The sequence below is a fragment of the Rhinichthys klamathensis genome, unplaced genomic scaffold, assembly GCF_029890125.1.
Source record: "Rhinichthys klamathensis goyatoka isolate OS25496 unplaced genomic scaffold, OSU_Roscu_1.1 h1tg000422l_1, whole genome shotgun sequence".
NCBI classification, from domain to species: Eukaryota; Metazoa; Chordata; class Actinopteri; order Cypriniformes; family Leuciscidae; genus Rhinichthys; species Rhinichthys klamathensis.
In genome coordinates, this window is record NW_026606920.1 from 685,706 (window position 1) to 707,286 (window position 21,581).

General features: G+C 36.4%; 1 protein-coding gene across 3 annotated transcripts in view; it reads right to left on the reverse strand.

Annotated features, from left to right (window-relative positions):
- The window catches only part of mast3a (microtubule associated serine/threonine kinase 3a), a 34,971-nt gene that overhangs the window by 4,170 nt on the left and 9,220 nt on the right, over positions 1-21,581 (reverse strand). For 2 of the 3 annotated variants that reach the window (XM_056235407.1, XM_056235405.1), the window contains 21 exons: positions 19,362-19,438; positions 19,022-19,091; positions 17,776-17,851; positions 14,882-15,036; positions 13,784-13,859; positions 13,405-13,614; positions 11,342-11,443; positions 10,791-10,923; positions 9,753-9,817; positions 8,379-8,464; positions 5,588-5,796; positions 5,325-5,463; positions 5,097-5,229; positions 3,917-4,082; positions 3,575-3,676; positions 3,139-3,261; positions 2,946-3,049; positions 2,641-2,816; positions 1,558-1,682; positions 1,235-1,432; positions 729-955 (listed from right to left, as the gene is read on the reverse strand). In XM_056235407.1, the coding sequence (XP_056091382.1) occupies positions 729-955; positions 1,235-1,432; positions 1,558-1,682; positions 2,641-2,816; positions 2,946-3,049; positions 3,139-3,261; positions 3,575-3,676; positions 3,917-4,082; positions 5,097-5,229; positions 5,325-5,463; positions 5,588-5,796; positions 8,379-8,464; positions 9,753-9,817; positions 10,791-10,923; positions 11,342-11,443; positions 13,405-13,614; positions 13,784-13,859; positions 14,882-15,036; positions 17,776-17,851; positions 19,022-19,091; positions 19,362-19,438 (2,752 nt within the window). The remainder of the gene's footprint in view (positions 1-728; positions 956-1,234; positions 1,433-1,557; positions 1,683-2,640; positions 2,817-2,945; positions 3,050-3,138; positions 3,262-3,574; positions 3,677-3,916; positions 4,083-5,096; positions 5,230-5,324; positions 5,464-5,587; positions 5,797-8,378; positions 8,465-9,752; positions 9,818-10,790; positions 10,924-11,341; positions 11,444-13,404; positions 13,615-13,783; positions 13,860-14,881; positions 15,037-17,775; positions 17,852-19,021; positions 19,092-19,361; positions 19,439-21,581) is intronic. The other variant, XM_056235406.1, reaches the window with a different exon arrangement.

Genomic DNA, 21,581 nt, shown 5'->3' on the forward strand with positions numbered 1-21,581 from the left:
GTGAGCGGCGTGACGAGGCCACTATACGTACTTTTACAAAACTACTCAAGGACAGTTCATCACCACTGCATTGTTTCCTGTCTGTGGCTCCAACACCTACTTACCTACTACAGCAGCGTAGAGAACTTTTTGTGCCCAGGAGTAAATCAAAAAGACAGGAACTTTCTTTTATTCCACGTGCTCTTAAACTGTTTTATAAATAACTTGCAGGTTCTGCTTGTATGAAGCCTGATGTATTTCAGGTTTTTGTATGCATCTGTTTTACTCCTCCTGTTTGTTTCTTCTATTTTTTTTATTTTTTTTTACTTTTTAATTAGGTATATACGGTTGTCTTGAGTATGTGTTCTGTTTGATACATTTCAGGGTTTTGTCCTTTAATATCCTGCCTTGTCAAACTCTTAAATAAACTAAACTAAACTAATTACTGCATGGTAGGCACTACAAAATGAAGATTAAAAAAGGCAAATTGATATTGTTAACAAAGACCTACTGTCTATGCAGCTGATGTTTAAATGTTGTAGGTTATCCACGTTGTGTGCACAGACTAGACACTGATACAGCAAAACGCGTCATTGGAGAAGCACCGATTAAACGCCCTCCCAAATTGTTTCGGACAAAATGTAAAAAATAATTTGCAGTCAAATATTTTTGGTTAGCAAAATTTAGGCACATCACTAGTTGTTAATGGAATAAAATGGAATGATTCACACTACATTCATTATACCCACCCAGACTATGTGGTGCACTGTGTAGACATCTGTGTCGCCCATGTAGACCCGAATGGCACGGAGCGCAAAGCCGTACTTCCTCCCAGAGCTGTGGATGACCACAGGAGGACGAAGACTGCTTACGCTGAGAGAGAGGTCACGGTTGGGGGAAGAGTCCCGAGATGAAGGGTTGGATGAGAGGGAGTGTGAAGACATAGGGCTTGTCTGGAGCCCACCAGGGATGTCATCTATGCCAATAAAGGATCATATATAAATGAAACGCCTCATAATATCTGCAATATCCACATTATTGTACTAAATATCTAACACAGTTTATTTATGTCAAGTAATGTTTCACTTTCATCTTTGTCAATAAGATCTTTGTTTTTCTCAACTGTTCATTGTTCTCTTGAAACCACCTGCTTCACTTGTTTATTGTTTTAGTCACATGAATTTCAGTTGCCTTCAATGTGATGATATCACATGGTGGTACATCATCTACATGAACACATCTGAGCTCCCTTTACCTGCTGTGACGATGAGGGAAAGGCCAGACACGGAGGCAGACTTGGGGACTTTGCATGTAAATGGTGATCGTGGCTTCTCTGGGGTCTCCTGCTGGAGCCCGAGGCGACGTGGACCCTTGTGGTCCCTGCGATTAGTAGGTCTTGTTCCAGTGGAATTGCTGCGTAGACGAATTCGCTGGAGATTTGAGACAAGACCTTCTAAAAGGAAACAAAAATTTAAGAAAACTCAAAATTGAGATGGAGCAATTTGACTGACTACTTCACAAGCCGCCCTTTAATTTCACCTTATGTTAGATTAAAATATGCATTCAAAAATGTGTTACCCTCATCCTCAGGAAAGGCGAAGTGTGGCATGGCCTCCAGGCTCTGAGTGCTGTTTAAAATAAGAGGACTACTGCCCCTATCAGGCTGAGATGAACTGGATGATGCTCTCGGCCTCGGACTTGGACTGATTGAGAAGAGATATTAAAAACTTTAAGCAACTAAACAGCATTATACATATTTTCAAGTATTTATTTTATAATCATGAGTGATTCACTAATGAGTGATTCCCTTTGGGCACATTTTTATTGCTTGTAAAAAAAATGCAGATCACATTTCAGATAGTAGTATAATAAATGATCATCACCATCACCATGAAAACATCTTAACTTTTCAGTTTGCCGCAAGCGCACCGCAGGTCATGTGACAAAAACCAACCGACCTTTCTGTAACAACATCGAAAGCTCGGCCGAACAGCTGATCATAGCTGTACAGGGCGGGTTTTTATTTCTCATCTCCATAAATATAGTAAAGCTAATGCAAGGGCTAGGAATCAATTATTCTTTGCTGATACTTCCTCGTCATCATGGAGAGCGCAGTTCATGGTTGCATAGCAATGCACCACAGGAGCACAAGCGCTTGTGGAAAGGAGAAAACTGCGCAGCCGCGTTTTCCACGCGTTATTAGACGCGCTATATGAATGGCCCCAAAGGGGAATCATTCATAAATACCTGTTTAATTAATGGATGATTTAACATTTTTGAATAAATTTCTTGAGTCTTCTTAAATAAATGATTAAATGAAAAAAAACAATTCACAGTCGATTTTTTCCACCTACTGAAGAAATAATGTAATCAACACAATCTTTATTTGAAGAGACTCCTTTCACTTTAGCCATTTCATTGGTTAATCCTTAAAATTGGCAAGAATAAAAGGTAGAAATAATTATTCTTCAAGTATTTGCCCTTTTTTTTTTCTCTCCAAAAAATATTGGAATTTGAAACAAGAATCGATAAGAATCGAAATCGCTAAAATTGAAACGATACCCAACCCTACCAATATGTCTGCAACATACAAAAAATATATACTGGAGAAATAGTATGTTGTGTGACAGTAACCTATTCCATAAACAGCCTTGTGCTCACCTCCACCTGTGGGCATCCTGCTTCCTGTCGCTACTTAAAAGCTGTCTGGGGGTTTCTACTGGAGACAGCAATGAATGACCATCCCATCGGTCCTCCTTCTCCTCACTGCAGCTCCGCTCAGAGGAGGACAGGCTCAAGTTAGAGGGAGAAGCCAGCTGCTCAGAGCTACTGTACACCTAGTTCACAAAAACAAGTCATAATCTACTCCTTAATGTGTTAAATGTCTCAGTCTGCCATTAGAACATAATATAACTGACTGACAGGCATCACTAAAAGACAATATTGTGCACATTCAGCTATTTCACCTTGCTGAAGCGATGCGAGCAGGAAGAGAACTTGATATCCTGATAAGATTCATCGTCGTTTGTCTCATCGTCCTCCTCAGAGTGTTGGTAACGGTCAGAGCGTGCTGGACAGCAGATAAATAGAAACTTAAGTTGCATCTACATTATATTTATGATTCAGCAGATGTCTTAAAAGAGCAAGGGAGCCACCTACTGTCGAAGTAGCTTGTGTCGTCTTCAGTTTCAAGCTGTGGAATGAACTCAGCTTTTTGCCTTAGCAGTCCACTCCAGTCCAGACCATGGAAGAAGACGTGATGTTTGACCTCTGCTGCCCCTCCTGTAGGTCATACCACACATGATTCAATGTTGGCTACATTATGGCAGCTTTTTAAGTTTATAAACAGCAGTGTTGTTTAAGTAAAATATATTTAAAAAAAGCTAAATAGAAGTGTTTTGTTTAAAAACTATTTTTAAAACTATTAAAAATTACAAAAGCACACAACAAAAAAACAAAATTAAAATAGAATTAAAATATAAACAGAAAATATAAAAGAAAAGAAAATGTAAATTATAAATAAATACTATAATAATATATAAATAATATTAAAATAACACTGATAAACAGGCATTTATCAGGGCAAAACACCAACCTGTTCCCAAGCGCTCCAAGGGACTTTGTCTCAACAGTTTTGTGATTAGGTCTTGAGACTCCACAGGTAACGAATCATCACCCTCTGGCCACTCGATTTCATCTATGTAGTGACAGAGATACGGACACACACACAACATGAAAAAAAGGACATTACGTACTGGCCCAAGTCAAAAGTGCCCACACACCCCCAAGTTTTTATGATATTCTGATCCCTAGATTAGACTCAGGTCCCTTCTGCAATGTAGGGAAATGGGAGCTTTTCCCCACTCGTTTAATCATCCACCAGGCAGAAATCATATTAATCATTATTTAATACGCAGGGTTAGGGATCGATCCTTACCACTGACCACCTGGCCAAAGAGCTCTTCTGGTGTGTCTCCAAAGAATGGCACACAACCCACCAGGAACTCATACAGGATAATGCCCATGGCCCACCAATCCACAGGTTTCCCATAACCTTGCCTCAGGATCACCTCTGGTGCAATGTACTCTGGAGTGCCACAGACCTAGAAAACAACAGGAAAACAAGAAAATGTTGTCATCATTTCTATCTGCCATGGAACACAAAATGAGATTGGAAAAGGAGAATGTCTAAGCAATCCTCTATCATCCCTTTAAGGGAATGGTAATTTTTACTGGTACCATAACAATAATTAAAAAAAACCCCATAAAAGTCAAAAGTGTCAAGTCTTCTGAAGCCATTGAATAGTTGGTGTGAAAAAACATCACTAATTTAAGTTTAGAATTCCCTTACTCAATTTAACACAAAATTGTCGTCTTCATCACACAACTTGAAAATCTCATTTTATATTTAACCTTGACATGAGAGGTTTACATCGATCAGAACATTGCAATTTTGAATATACTTGGCTACAAATTAAATTAGAGAAATCCAGCAATAGGAAAGATTACAAAATTAGTGAATAATGACTTAAATTTCACAAATTCTGTTTCCAACACAAAGCTATCATATGAAATTTAAAAACAGAAATGTATATTGCTGTTTTGTCCTTTATGGAACATGGCAGTAATAAAATGAAAAATAAAATAAAATCAGTAACTAATCTAAGACATAACTTGTTCAAAATCTTCCATTCCCCTTAACTCAAATCTCATTTTATAATGCTGTTTTGTCCTTTCTGGAACTTGGCAGTAAAAACAAATATATATAAAATAAATAAAACAAAATAAAATGAAATAATAAACAGAACAATTCCAATAGGGTCCTCACACCATCGGTGCTTGGGCCCAAATAAAATGTATTATTTAAAATGCCATTATTCCCTCTTTTTAAAGTAATTTTCCCCTTTTTTCCATCTGTTTTTCCCCTTTATCGACTTGGCAGTCAATTTAAGTAAAATAAAATAGTTGCTTGGACATTTTGCTGAATGGAAGTTTTGTTTTATGGAAGAAATAAAAAGAAATATGGGGTAGAAAATTACTCAAACAAATGAAGACAAAACTAGTCTTTTAATGTGAACACTTAAAACTAGAAAAACTGCATGTATAGGTAGACTGACCTGTTTATCAATGAACTCTCTTGTGTCTTTCTCCATGTGCTCCTCATACAGGTTTGTGGTCATATTCATTAAACCGATTTTAGACAAACCAAAGTCAGTCAGTTTAATGTGCCCCATTGATGTAATGAGTAGGCTGAAGACAGGAAACAAACACTGTGAATGCAATATTCTCAGGACATGGAGTCATGCGTAACTGCAGGATTGCATCAGATTCAGATCAGCTCTTACTTGTCAGGTTTGAGATCCCTGTGCACGATACCATAATTATGAAGATACTCTAGTGCCAGAACTGTCTCTGCAAAGTACATTCTGGTCATGTCCACCGGCAAGGGACCCATATTCTTCAGCAAATTTGCACAGTCTCCACCTGCAAAGAGAATTTCATATTAAAACATTACAGCTGCAGAATCAGATAGTACACATAAGAAATGATGCATATGTGTGTCATAAGATTAGACCAAGAAAAACAATGCATCACTCTTCTGACTCACCCTCCACATACTCCATGACCATGCAGAGGTGCCGTCTTGTCTCAAAAGAGCAGAACATGCTGACCACAAAAGGATTCTCTGCAAACGTCAGAATGTCCCGCTCCACAAACACCTGCTGGATCTGGTTCCTCAGGATCAAGTTCTGCCGGTTGATCTTCTTCATGGCAAACCTCTGCCGTGTCCCACGGTGCCTTACCAGGTACACAGCCCTGCGAGTCAAAGCTCAAATCAGGTTCACAGATCTGACAGATATTCTTAAGGCTGGAACACACTACACAACATTTAGGGTGTGTTCAAACTTGACATGTTTGGTTCGATTAAACAAGCCCTGGTGTGAGTGCTCTGTTAGTGAGGTTCATTTGTAAACGCTGCCATCCGAACCCTGGTGCGCACCAAACAAGAGGACCGAGACCTCCGAAAAGATGGGTCTCGGTTCGCTTCCAAATGAACTCTGGTGCAGTTCGAATGATATAAACGCAACACGGACCAAAGATATGTAAACAAACCAAAAACAGGAAGATGAGACTCTGATACCGAACTGTGTTGCCATCACAGTTTGGTACAGGCATCAGAACTGCGTCTCCTTGCAGCAGATATATTGTGTGACGGAGGGATTCCTACCACTGTTTTGACTCTTTTACACATTTAATAAGCTCTTCACGAGTTCTCAGCTGGTTCTCAAAATACCATCATTTGCAGTTCCTTCTCAAAATAGGCAATACATTATAAAAGCCAACCAATCAGGTTGTGAAAGTATCCCAAAGCCTTCAGGTTTGGTAAGAAAAATGTAAATGTAAACGCTATGCAGACCATGAATAATTTAACATTTTAAAGCCACGATGTACAGAACATTACATAAAGATACAGAAGAAAATGTATAAAAGCATGTTTTATTAATCAATAAAACGAAGAAATAACAAATAACTGCAGAAAGGCCACACTGCAGACAGGATTTGCATTTCGATTGTCTGCAAATCAAATTAGATCGGCTAAATTGATTGTGCGAGCACACTCGAAATACAGCGCAACATCGATGTACCGAAAAATAATCAACAATTAATTTACAGAATTAAATTAGAACAGAATATACCTTTCTAATAAATAAAAATACAAAACGAAATAAGTCAGAATCATGTTGCAGAACAAATGTGTGCAAAGTGCAGGGGAACATACATTCAAAATACAAGCCAAATAGTTAAATTAGATAACCCTGAGTGATCAATGAATAAAACAAAGAAATCATTAAAATAATGAAAGTATAGCCAGAATTGTCAACTTTGTCTTTTTAACTGCAGAGACAACAATAAACGCTAAACTGGAGTGGCAGTCTTTTTAGCTAAACATGTTCACAGCATCCAAAAATCAAATTAGAACCAGCTGAAATGTTTTGAAATCACTTATACCCTACCTGATCGAAACGAAAAAAATCTAGTCTTTCACTCTGTCTGTGTCCGTTTGAGTCTTTTCAAATTGTATGCGAAAAACGCTTAACAGCTTGATATCCTAAGACATATTAAAAGATCAAATTCTGTACACACCTTAATAATAAAGCATACCATCTACAGAAAAGCAGATAAGCCCAGAATATGAATGCAATGCGTTTAATTACATGTTAAGCATTTTCCTCCCATAGAAAACCATTATTCTAAAGAAAACGCATTCATATTCTGCACTCATCTACTTTTCTGTACATAGCTTAGTATGCTTAGTATGGTGTTTACTGAGTTTGGTCTTTTAACATCACTGTCTTAATATACATTAAGCCACGTTAAAGTGCCCCATAGGCGTTTTAAAAGCGGTTTTCACGTTAAGCGTTTTAGAATGTCCAGAAGAAAACCAACTTGTTAACGGTGGCCAGCAGAAGTGTGAACATGTTTTTCCTGATGCTAAATCCAGCCTTTGAGAATATCCTTTATGAAGGTGTGCACTTTAGATTTTCTTATCCCAGACATTTTTAAAGATTAAATCCCTGCCGCAAAGACGCTTATCTGTAGGTCACGGATCAACCAGATGGAACTGGATAATATTCTGATTGTTCACAACAGACTGGGCCGTCTGGCCAATAAGAGCACAGTAGGCTCGCGGAAAGGTAGGATTTAGAGAGACTGATTCATCCAACGAGTCATTTGAGAATCATTGAAAAATGTGGTGATGTGCAATGTATATTATAAGAAACAAAGTGTTTTTTGACCTTTGATGCATGTTAACCTGTTGTAGGAGACCTCGAAAACAAAATCAGGAGCCTTAAAGATAGTAAAATAGGGGCACTTTAAAATCAGTCACTTGTTGACTTTGTAAATGGTTGTAGAGAAAAACTTGGCATCATAAACTAAATGACTGAAGATCACACACTATTAGACTTCCAAGCCATTCTGAACACAACACACTGTTAACGTTTACTAGGAGACCATGACAAAAGGAAAAAATGTGATCTAAAATCAGCTCCAAAATATTAATAATAATAATTTTCCATAAATCTCCTCCAACTTGATGGACTCATTGTCTGAAGCTAAAAAAAAAAAAAAAAATCTACGAGTGTCTTTGCCCATCATAAGCTACACGATTATCTGCCAAATCTGTCAGCTCCGACTGCCCGAAATCTGCAGACCTGTTCTGACTTTTGGCAACTAGTTTTCACTCGTCCAGACTGCAAATCTGGGCGAAAATCTAGGTAAACCAATCTAGGTTGTGTAGTGTATTCCAGCCTTTAGTCAACTGGTGGTCTTAATTCTTGTGACTATAAAACAGACCATTCCTTATTTAAAGAAAATAGCAATAAATGTGAGCTCACCCATAAGCCCCATTGCTGATGAGCTTTATGGTCTCAAAATCTCTTTCCAGAGGTTTTCTTCGAGGTGTTGTGGTTCCAAGACGATTCTGGGGCACAAAACAAAGAAACCTCTGAAGAACAGAACAATACAACATCTATTTGATTGAAAGTCATAAGTCACAAGTTAGCAGGCGATGGTCTAGATCCACTAATTGTTTCTCTGTTTCTTAAAGTTGACAGTATCTTAAACTGCTGGGTCCACCCCCCCTTGCATCAAATAAATGCAGTCTTGGTAAACATAAGTAAAATAACCCCAAACTTTTGAATGGTAGCACAGACTTATTCATTTGATGCCATGTTAGCAAAAAAAAAAAGTGCAACTGATGCCCCTTTTCCACCAACGCATTTTGAGAGCCGGTTCGGAGCCGGTGCCTGCGCGCGAACCAGTTCTTTGTGTTTCGACAGCCAAAGAACCGGTTCTCGGCCAGGAAAACTGGTTCCAAAGCGGCACCAACTCTTTGCTGGACTAGAACCGTTCTTTTACCACGTCATGCTTACCTCGGGAGCTGGGGGCGGGTTTAGATAACATATTTTCTGACATAATATAGGATCGCAAAGCCAGGAGAAACATTTGCACAAACACGATGTAGTCCGCCATTGTAATTGTTATGCTTGAAGTTGGCGCAAGCGTTTCTAGTTTTTTTTTTAGTTTTTTTTTTTATTGAAAACGTTATGTAAGCAAAGGAGAAAACAGTCACAATATAGAACAAATAAATGGAAAGAAAAAAATAGACAAGACAGGAGTACATAACTAATCAGAAAATATTACATATCAAAGGAAAAGATTAAAAGACTTACATATTTCAATTGTTTTTAAAGCCTTCTTGGTTCACGAGTTAGAGATAATCCCAAAGTAATGTTGTACTTGCAAGCGTTTCTAGCTAAGATGTATGGCGACGTACACAGTGACGTAACGACGTTGTTCGCTGGGCGCTCTAGTCAGTGGAAAAACAAACAGGTTCAGAGAAGGTTCGCAAGTTGAACCAACTCCGATCCAACTTTGAACCAGCACCAGTTCCGAACCAGTTCGTTTTTGGTGGAAAAGGGGTATGAGAGAAAATCAAATGGCCTGAAGTACTCATTTAAATCAAAGGTTTATCCAAAAATAGTCATTACTACATGAATTTGTACCAATAGTTCTGCAATGTACATTGGTTATTTCATTTCACAACTGTACATAAGTTTCACTTATAGGTATGATTGCTTGGATCATGGTTAGGAATGAAATTTAGAGACTAGACCTCTTGGAAAGGAAGGTATGAGACCTCCAGTAGTGTAGAGAAACAGTGAGCGACTTTAAGATTTTATGTCAAACCTATTGGTTTATTTTCTTACCTCTGCAGTGTCATCCAGTTCTCTGCTTGGGCCGCCTGAGTTATTATGCTCAAGCTGCACCATTTCTGAACCCAAAGACAAGAAGAAGAAACAAATGAAGAGTTTGGTTCCAAAATGCGATAAACGCCATTTTGAAAAAAAATTAGTTACTGCAAAAATCAGTATTGTATCTGGTTGGTATTGAAAAGTCAATGTTTAATTTTAAGTAAAATGCGATATCCGCCGTGTTATTCTGTCATGTTTTCTCCCTTTCTTTCCAAACCGCGACAAACACCAGTCTCCCTTCTCTGCAGAATGTGATATATCCGCTCTCAACCAATCACAACGCACCATTCCACGCAATGTAAACAGTAACGGCAGCGCCTTAAATACACCCGGCTTCCTAGTTTCCTTATCGATTTTGTACTTTTCGATCAACAAACAAACAAAAAAATGAATAATTTTGAGGCATTGATGAACCTGTGGTTGTTTCTGCGGTGGGTGAGAAACGCAAGGCATCGAAATCGAATCATTTACGTGAGGAGATTAAGAAGATGAGGCACTCGGGAGGAGGAAACATGTTTTCAATCTTCTTTACAGTTCTTAATAAAAAATATTATACTAATAAACTTACGTTGTTGTGTATTTTCAACAGTTTCAATATGAAAAAAAACAACTTTTATATTGATTCAATGGATTAATTGCATTTTGATTTTTTTTTTTAATGGATTTATTGCATTTTGGGGAAAAAAATAATCCGTTTTTATAATAAATCTTTGAAAATCAAAACCTGGATTTTTTTTTTTATTTTTTTTTATGACCTACAAATGCTATGTGAACGTTTGAAACAGAAAATAGTGGTTTTCATCTTTCCACTTTCTTGGTAAAGAAAACACATTTTTACTCAAATTAATCTAAATGGATTTATTGCGTTTTGGAACCAAACTCTTCAAATACATCAATCACTTGTTTGCCTAAAGCTAATATTTAATTACATTTTACAACATAGACAAAAACATATAATTTAAGGGTGGGGTGCTAGATAAATCATAATTATACCCTCCAGGGGGTCTCGTGTGAGACCCAGTTGGCTGATGATGTATCGGGGGATGTCAGTCTTGATCCCCTGGTCAACTTTTGCATGGCCTTCGGCAACTTCAAGACGTTGATAAAACTCCTCAGGATCAAACTCCTGTTGGTTAATAGAAAAATGGTGAGTAAGCATTATATAAATGGCATCAAAATGAGTCCAAATTTCACACAGTAATTAATTAGAAACGGTAGATTACTAGGGCACAGGCGGTTTTGAACATGATCTGGAACTCTGATGGGAAAAAACTCAATCTGCTGAGATTATGCTCCTAGAGACCCCAATGATGTGAGCGATTTGTATTATTATTAAAGAAAAAACATAAAGAGGCAAAATTACCATTTATTTAATAACATTGGGATTTTAACATAATTTAAATGCTTTTTTTTTTTTTTTTACACTAAAAATAAAGTGAGTCACTGTAGTGGGCAGTTCAAAACCATGAATTAAAATTGGTATAATTTGGGGTCTATCAGTCCCAAAATAAAAAAGAAAATCACAGTGTTAATCATAATTTTACCAGACATTCCAGAAGTCTTGCTGGCCTGGAAATAATGATGAGAATCTTCTTCACGAGTTTGGCAATAACAGTCACTTCCTCACTCTCAGACCGATCATATGCCTATGGGTAAAAAAAAAACACATACAGGGCCAATGCAAATTAACTTTACGAGTGCAAAACGAAACAACCTACATTTTTTGCATAACATTTGGTAGACATTAACATAAAGCAAATTCTCTAAATTGTAAAAGTTACAGAAATAAGCCACCTAATTCACTGTAAGAGGACAGAGAGAAGTAATAATGGAAAAAGACCATAAAAACCCCTTAAGCTCTTAATGACATTTCACACAAGTCATTTAAAGGGTTAGTTCACCCAAAAATGACATTTTTTGTCATTCTTAATTTACCCTCATGTCATTCCAAACCCGTATGACACCATATTTTTTCTGTGGAACCCAAAATAAAAATAAGAATTTTCACACAGCTCTTTTCCATAGAACGTTTCATTCATTTAAAATATTTAAACCAAAATCAACCATAAGCCAGCAACTTGGAAATTCCACTGCGACCTGTTTCCCCTTGCTTAATTTGATCAGCCTCTTTCCTTCATTTGCTTTTCATGACTTCAGAAGCATGAAGCAAAAGCTCCTCGGGGAGACAAAACAGTCTCTCACTTGCCCTAATTAACCATCCTTCCCTCCACAGTGTCGACATTACTGCTTGAGCACACAGACACTGCAGATGACTACTGTGCCTTGCAATACTGCTGCTCTTTTCACGTCTTTCCAGAAAAACTGCACATGACAACAGCAGCTTGGTATGAGGAATGAAAGCAGCAAGTTTATTTTAAAACAAACACACGCATACATGTGCCTGTAGATGCAACACAGTTTCATCTCCACAAAGGAAAAGACCACAGTGCTTCGGTACAGCAGTTCACTAAATGTCATTTTCAGAAGGAACATGACAGGAACAGTGCTTATTAAAAGAATAACTCAGGACTTCAGGGGTCTTATGTCTAAGGCCATGAGGCTCTCGGTCAGTAATCATTTAGTAATAATACCGCTCTTATAAATGAGATGGGCTGCAGCAGTTTAACTGATTCAGCTGACGGTTAAAAAGAGAGCATTAAACCTCTCAGTATGAACTACAGAATGGTCACGTTAGTGCAAACTAAGGATGTCAAATGTGTGTCGATACTAAAAACAAGTCATATGGAGTAAAGAAAGGAAGCTGCTTTTGAACGCATGCATGATATGTGCGCACTCTGTGAAGGGAGCGTGTGAAAAGCACTTCCATGGTCAAAAGGCCAGTCTTGGTTAACATAAGCACTGTCAGTTTGGGCTAAGTGCATTGTAAACAGGCAGGGCAAATAAAAATATATATATTTGAATAGTCTCAAAATCTATGCATTAGGCCCTGCAGTTTAAAAGCACCCTAATACTCATGCATGTATTATGTAGCTAATATTGATTAAACAACAACACTGACTAAAGAAAAAACACTTGCATTGCTTTTGGATTGACAACTTCAGTAGCTGTAACAATCAACCTTAAAAAATTCTTTGATGCTGCCATGAACTTTACCACCATCAAATCACTGTGTATGTAATATATTTCAGTACTGTCAATAATTTTAGCAGTTTTATTGAAAATAATTACTTTTGCATACTCTCTTTGTATATTTTTCTTCTGTGATTCCTCCCCCCCCCCCCAGCATTTATTTGAAATAGAAATCTTCTGTAACATTAAATGTCTTTACTGTCAGTTTCAATCAATGTAATGTGTCCTTGCGGAATAAAAATATTAATTTTCCATAAAACTAATCTTACCAACTCCAAAGATATGACCGGTAGCGTACTGCATTGTTTTAATATAATTACTATTAATATAATTATTTACATTAATACTTAGCGTAAAGTATTCAAAAAAATTGTTTAAAAATTGTACTAGTATTGATCCTAATATGGAGTACTGAAATTCTGGTCTTTTGTGACATTGTAAAATATGGATCTATGCAAACGACTTTTATTTTCAGATGCAAATATCAACATAACAACAAATGTGGCATTTTGTCTACCTCATGTAGAAAATTTTCTAATTTTTCCTGAAGTTCCACAAAGTAGCCGGATGTGATAAGCCCCTTTCTGGACTTCTCCAGACAGTCTCGGACGAGCTCGACCAGCTGGTGTTGAATGAAGCCCAGCACTCCATCAGCAAGAGGGGGAGCGCTGTCTGGGGAATAGTCTGCAATCACTGACAGCAAACGCCCCTCCATCTGAGCCGTGGCCTGGAATAGTGATAAAATTGTAGGTGACAATTGTCATTTGTTTTGTTTAGACAAACCAGGCCGTCAATTTTCCCACAGCCACAATTTAAACAAAGTAAACAACATGTGACATGACGTGGCGTCCACGTCTATGATGAAAAACAAAATTTAAATGTCAGAGCTCAGTTACCTTTGGAAACCGTTCTTTGTAGACGTGATTCATCATCACAATCTCGTTATCAAAGGAGCCACATGTCCGCCCAGGACTACAAAATATTTTGCACAAACAAATAACATTAAAGCAATAGTTTACTTCACAATGAAAATTCTATCATTATTTATTCCCCATTTCCTTCCAAAAAATTTTCTGTGAAATTACACTGAATGCGGAACAAGTTTTTCAGCTTGAAAACGTATACAAGAGCATCATAAAAGAATCATAAATGTTCCCTGTATGACTTGCATACTAGTGTTGTTATTGATAACTAAAACTATTAAAAATCATTTTCAGCAATTGGAAATAAAACTGAAATAAAATATCAATAAAATATAAAGCTTAAAAAACTTAAATGAAAATAACTGACTAAAATAAGGCTAAATATAATGGAAAACTCAAACTCAAATTGATATGAAAACAGAAAATATAAAAATGAAAGCTAATTCAAAATATTAATTAATACTATAATAGTATAAAAAATAATACTAAAATAACACTGCAGTACAGTATATTTGAAGTCTCCGAGGACCTTATGCTAACTTTGTGTGAGCAAAAGATACAATTTATAACACCTTTATGGTGCTTTTGCATCCTTTTTTTAAACTTGAATTTTACATGGAAATGAACATGAAAAATGTCTTCCAAAATTTCCCTTAAAATTGTGTTCCACAAAATAAAGTAAATTATATAGGTTTGGAAGTACATGAAGGTGAGATTTAGTTGGGTCATAATTTCTTACAGTTTAGGACAATGTTGTCAGAGTAATAAATCATTCTAATTGTATAAAAGATCAAATCTGTATAGATTGTTGCACTAAGCAGATTTTTAAGGATTAGCTCATTAAAATATGGTGTTGGCTAACTTTTTCCCTGCTCTAGCACATTCAAGCCAAACTAATACTTTATTCTTATTTATTTGCTTTCAGAAGTTACAAATGGGATTTCACATTTTCTATGCAAGCAAACATAAGTCACCAGCTAACGGAATTGCTTTCTCTCTATGAAAATGTTGCATTTCATTTATATATTGAATTTCTCTCTCGATCCTGTTTTTTTTTCTACAAGCAGAGACCTAAGACTTCGTGAGCGAGCACGGAAGATAGAGGGCTGTCCATCCTCATCTGTCACACTCTCTGAACTCCTGAAATGCTTGAAGAGGCGATGGAGGTCATCTGGGGTGGGCTGAGAGGGCAGCTGGTGCAGGAGCTCCTGAGAGGAGGAGGAAGACTGGTGCAGAAGAAAGAGAGAGACAGAAACACAGCAATCACATTTACATGTGCCTGTTGTGTCACCCTCACATTATGGATGTCAGGGCTCGACATTAAGCCTTTTCATGTGCTTGTCTTTCGGACAAGTAAATCTGTCATTTACTTGTCCGAAGTAAAAAAGTTGCTTGTCCAAAAAAATTTTTGTGTGTGTGTGTGTGTGTTTTGTAAATATAATTTATTCTCAATATTCTCTAATTCTCAAAGAATTCTAATTTCAATCAGCTTTGATATATTTAAATCTGCATATTGTAATATCTGCACCTTTAAAGGGGATCATCTTAACTGAGGTTGCTTAACTGTATCATATGTTAAAAAAATAAAAACGTTATTTTTATCGGCAGTATGTTGTTAACTGAGTTTCTTTGTGTGTGCTGCGCTCATTTGTTTCTATTTCTCCTCGAGAGGCTGCACGAGCCTCAACAGCGTCAGTAAAACATTTATTATCCACTATCGATCACAACTTACAGTAAATGTAATAAAATCATAATCATTATCTCATTTTAGTGATTCCCTAGTTTTTTTAAATTATTATTATTATTATTTATTTTGTTATTATTATTTATTTTTTATTGGGTTCTAATCAGGCTACTTGTCCGGTCGGGCAAGTGAAATGCTCTTTTACTTGTCCCTTCAAAAAAATCCACTTGTCCCAGACAAGCGTTAATATCGAGCCCTGGTTGTGTAAAAATGTAACAGTTGTTGACCAATGAATATACAACAGTCTGCATAGCAAGGTGGGGCACATATGCTCAGATTGCATGAAACACGAGTAGTGAGCATCTGACAATCTAAAGCTGCTTATTAGTCTGTGCAATTATGCAAGACAACTATAGGACAGGACACTTTCCACTCTGGTTTGCAGTAGTCTGTGGTACAGACAGTAATTCAAGACTAAGCGTAAACTGAAATCTCAGGAAAGAAGAATGAGCAGAGGAGCACATGACAGGACTAGTGCTCGAAGGAGGAAACCAGAGAAGCTTCACAGCTTCCCTCTGAATAAAGTCTTCACTGACACTAGCTCAATAGGACATTGTTGAACAAGGCTGACCTCATCGCATGAGCCATGAATGGCCATATAAAAATTCAAATCAGAGAAAGAGGCTGTTTTTCAAATGATTTCCTTGAAAATAAATCTACAAATTAATTTACAATATGAACTGTATACTGAGAATTACCCAAAATGACAAAGGATATAAAAAGATACCGATTACTACTATGATTTCAACAATTAATTTTATGGAAAGCAATATCTAGCACAGGGGTTCTCAAAGTGAGGTTCGCAACCAATAGCCAGGGGGTGCGCAAAATCATTTCCGGACTATAAGTCAAATTTTTGTATCACCTAAAACGTGCGGCGACTTAAATTCCAAAGTGAATTATATAATTAGTTTAGCGTCAAATAAGCAAAATGTAGACACTTAAAGGTTTTTTATAGATGTATTTCTCATGTCTGTGCAACAGGTTTTCGCTGTGTTTTGGTTCGTTTTTGTGACGTGCTCCAGAAAGAAGTTCAAGGAGGCCGAGACAAACTGCAATGGAAACACTTTTTTCGCATTTACAGGTCACCTGACGTATGTAAAAGTCGATAATTTTTTTAAGATGGCACGGTGTTTGGACAGAAAACGAGACAGAGTTCTTCATTAAACTTAAGACAAAAGAATTACAGGAATACTGGATTCTAAACAACAAAGAAATGCCACCATTTATCAATACCTTGAAGCAGATATGAGGGAGAAACACCTCATATGCGCTGGTCATAAGTATAAGGGCTTTCCTTGCCATTAATGCTTTGATAACACGCCTTCGTCTCCTTCCATTAAAAATAATGGCTAGTGCAGTGGCTGGGATATACATAAACCTACCAACATCTGTTGGTAACAACAATTAAAGGAAACGCCATCATTTCGCAATAGTTTTTTATCGAAATTTGGAAAATATTGCAAAAGTTTTGTGCAAATCAGTAATGGAAATGTGTCTATAGTCTATAAATCATCAAAATTTATTTGGCTCAATTTAAATTGTCTGTTGTACAATATGTAGGCTGTGCCGGTATTCCAAACACCTTTTTGTGCATGTGAAGGATGCTGTTTTACATGGATATTGGGACATAAGTGAAGTCCCTGGAAAATGTTCTGCCCCCAAAAGTTTAAGAACCCCTGATCTAGCCAAAAAACCTTTTAGAGCATGAGGAAAAAGTATATTCATTAAAGAAATTCCCCAGCCTTTTACAGGGGTTTTTTTAAAGCTTGGAAATCACTATTTTTCCATTCCCTGATATTTTAAGGTGGCTGTGGGGACCATGAATACTTTAACACTGTAAAGTTCATCAATATTAATGAGAAAATCTAGCATGCTGTGTACTTGTTAGTCTCTTTTCCAACTGGCTGCACTTGTACTGCCACTCCAAAAGCAAAAACAAATAGTGTATAGTATATATAACAATAAATATATACATTATATTAATAGATCATAGATAATGTGTGTTTAACCTATGATCTATTAATATAATGTTAATAGATCACATGTGTTTAACCTATGATCTATTAATATATACATTATATTAATAGATCATAGGTTAAACACATGCTCTGTGCAGTTATAACATATACAGAAAAACACTGCGGATGAACTGGATTGATGGCTAAAGAAAAGGAAAACAAAGAGGTTTTTTTCAGAATAACTGAGAGGGCTCACTCACTGAAACAGCAGAACTGGGTGGATTGGTTCCATATCCAGACGAGACAGACGCCACAGACCACCTTCGTGTGTCCGGTCTGAAATAGGGCAGAGATACAGGAAGACACTTTTATATGCAGGTTCCATTCAGATATTTGGTATGGATCAAAGTGCTGGTTATTTTAATGGCTGCAAAACAAAAGAGTATCCTCAACCATCAACAAATGACAGTGTACTCCTTTATACATATACATTACCATTTAGTTTTGTGAAATACTATTATTTACCATTTTAAAAACTGTTTTCTATTTTAATATATTTTAAAATGTAATTTATTCCTCTGATTGCAAAGCTGAATTTTCAGCATCATTACTCCAGTCTTCAGTGTCACATGATCCTTCAGAAATCATTATAATATGCTGATTTTGTGCTCAAGAAACATTTAATTACTTAATATTTTGTAGAAAATGTGATCATTTTTTCAGGATTCTTTCTTTGATGAATAGAAAGTTTTAAAAAACAGCCTTTATTTTAAATAGAAATCTTTTGTAAAATTATAAATGTCTTTACGGTTACTTTTGATCAAATTAATTAATCCTTGCTGAATAAATGTATTGGTTTCTTATTTTTTTAAAAATCTTACTGACCCTACACTTTTAAACAGTAGTGTTTATACCAGACAGATTTACATGTTTGTCTGAAACATTTAAAATGCTATTAAATGATAAAGCTTGTGTCTTTGACAGTAATGCTAGGATAATTATAATTAACTAAAAAAAAAAAAAAAAAAAACTAGAGCTCATTTCACTTTTAAGATCTTGAACATCCTCTAGCCAGTTATATAATTTATCTACAAATAGATGTATGCTTTAGGGCACATTAAGGACACAAAAAAACAACAATAACTCATTCAATCTTCATTGAGCTGTACAAGGAGGCTGGTAGGGTCACATCATTTTAAGCAAGCATTAATAAAAGTGGATGGAGCCTCAGTACATAATCATGGCAGTGTAAAGTAATGAGGCTACACGCTGACTTCATTATAATTGCTGTGACAAATGCCAAGCTTCCCATCCCCGATACAGCCTTAAGGGCAGCTGCAGTGAACGCTCAATCTTATTGTTTGCCAGCTAGACATTTTTCCACACTTATGTCTTGGTTTTATATACTGCCATTATGAAAGGGGGGACAAGATTTAACATAAATTAATAATGTGTATAAATTTGGACATGTTTGTAGTGTGCAGCCTCATTCTCCTCAGCTCTTACCTCCGTATGAACGGGAAATTGACCGAAGGACTGCTGGAGACATTTCTGGGACTGTCCAGTGGACTGCTGCCTGTAGAAAATGCACATTCCATGAGCAACACGCACATTATGGTTGGTTTACACTGTCATTGGATGCCAAAGTGGTTGTGTACTGAGTGGCGCTCCTCTAAGAGGCTTTGTTGACAGAGTGTTACTGGCATTGCCCATTGGCATATTCAAACAGTGGGCTAGATGTCCAAGCATGTTACACTACCTGGTGTTTATAATCAGGCACAGTGTAAATCACACATCTATCATTATCTTAATTGGGAGAGAAGCAAAACAAAGTAATTATAGCTACCAGTTGGGAAAGGAAGGGGTGAGAGCGGTCTTGATAGAGTAGGTGAGGGAGCCAGACTCTTCCTCTTGTTCCGGTTACTGTGGAAAGAAAACTCTTGTTAAAGGCAAAAATACTCTGTTTTCATTAAAGCCATCTAGAGGGATGCTCTGTTAATGTCCTTGGTACTGGAACACAACTTGGGTTTACTAAAACCTTTCCTTGCTGGTGTACCTTAATCAACACTGAGTGTTTTTGGTTTCTGTTAACAGGCCTGTGTAAATGACAAGTACATAAATTGCTTTTGAAAAAGGCTTTGAATTTAAAGGTGAACTAAGTAAAGTTTTGGTCTGCTGGCTCTTATTCGTCCCAACAGTGCAATAGTACCAGTGGTTTTGGAATTTACAGTGCCACCTATTGGCCAGGATGTATGAGGTTTTCTGTTCTATTCCTCTATAACAGTGGTTCTCAAACCTTTTTGGGCCAGCGCCCCCTATCCATTATCCATGTCCCTTTTTCTTGTTCGGCGGCGCCATTTTGCTCAATTGTTTTTATGATAGTGTATTTGCCCACGCAAAAGTGGACAAATCTTTTTTTTTAAATGCACTGTTTGTGGACTGTGATTTTGAACTGATAAGTGACTAAATGTCACAGAGGCTATTATGTATGGAAGACTATGAATGCAGGATTTGTTGTGACACCTTATAAACCGAAAGAATAAGGAATAGCATAAATCAATTTAATTAAAACATAAAAATGTTAATGAATAAATAATTTTAAAATGGACAAATGAGTAGACAACAATTGTTGTGAAATTCTTGTTTTATGTTAAATGTTTGATTGTTCATGTTAAATGTAAAAATATTAAATAAAATAGAACAATAACAACAAGAACAATCTTGTTAAAATATGCTATTATAAACTCATAGGGGCAACAAATGAACTTCCGACTCTCTCCCATGCCACTCAAAGTAGGCTATATAAAAGATGGGCTGTCACTGGACAGTAAAAACGACCGTAGGCTGTATGGTCATTCAAACGGTAATGTTTGCACTTAGGTTTTATTGCGAATTTAGGAAAGTATTGCAAGAAGCTGCTTACATTAACCTTACTTTCGAAAAAAGAAAATACAATCATGATTTTTCATGAAAAAATATGTTAGAATTGTAGGCCTAAAATACCTTGGTATCAGCTTGTTTTCATTAATGGTATAATTAATACAATTATTTACAATTAATTTGTCATGATTCATTTGTGTTCATAATCAGTAAAAAAAAAAGATCTTCTAACAAGAATAAACACATATGAACAATTAAAATATTATTGTTGTATTATTATATTTAACTATCTTGAAACTATCCAAGCAGCGGTTCGTGCTCAGATGTGACGGCGGAATTAATACATTACCAAAATGTGATTACAGATTATATTTAAATTATCCATCAAATTGTCATTTTCTCCTTACAGTCTTAAGAGTTAACAATAATGCCTGACCAGTAAATTACTTGGTGAACAAAGAAAACATTGTGGCATTAGGCATTGGCATTAGTTAATGCCTAAAAATGTAAAAGTTTAACCTTATAAATAGAATTTAGTTTAATTCATTTTAAAATTCATCGCTGGAGTGAATGGGAACATGATTTATTGAAAATATTTGAAAATATATAAGTGGTTCTTAAGTCAATACTTTTTAAATGGCTTGTCAACTTTCCATTCCTCCGCTGCGTGATTCTAGTCAGCACTGGATTGTTGTCAGCACGAAACACATTTTTGAGCACATGAATGCTGATTCTAGTCAGTGCTTGAGCGCTGGTCTATGACTGGAAAAATAATAGAGTCGTTGCAAAAGAAACAATACATAGCCTAGCTTACATGTCGCATTAAACTGGCAGATTTTAGAATGTTGTAGGCAATTATTTTGCAAGTAATAACATGTCGAATCTTTGGTGTAAACTCGTGAACACCATGAACACCTGAAAGCCCCCCTTTCAAAATCTTGCTCCCAGGTTTTGACACTATTTAACGTGGCATGACAGATCACAATAGGCGCCTCAGTGTAAGTAGCAGCACGAGTGAACGCGATCATCTCATCCTAATAAATATGAATGAACATCTGAATGCATTTTGAAAGATTCAGTAACTTACTGAAACGTATATCTTGTGTAAACACTCAATCACTGTTTTAATGGTTAATAAGAAAAAAGCAATTTTGTGTTTAGTTTTCTCCCTCCCTTGTGTACCGAA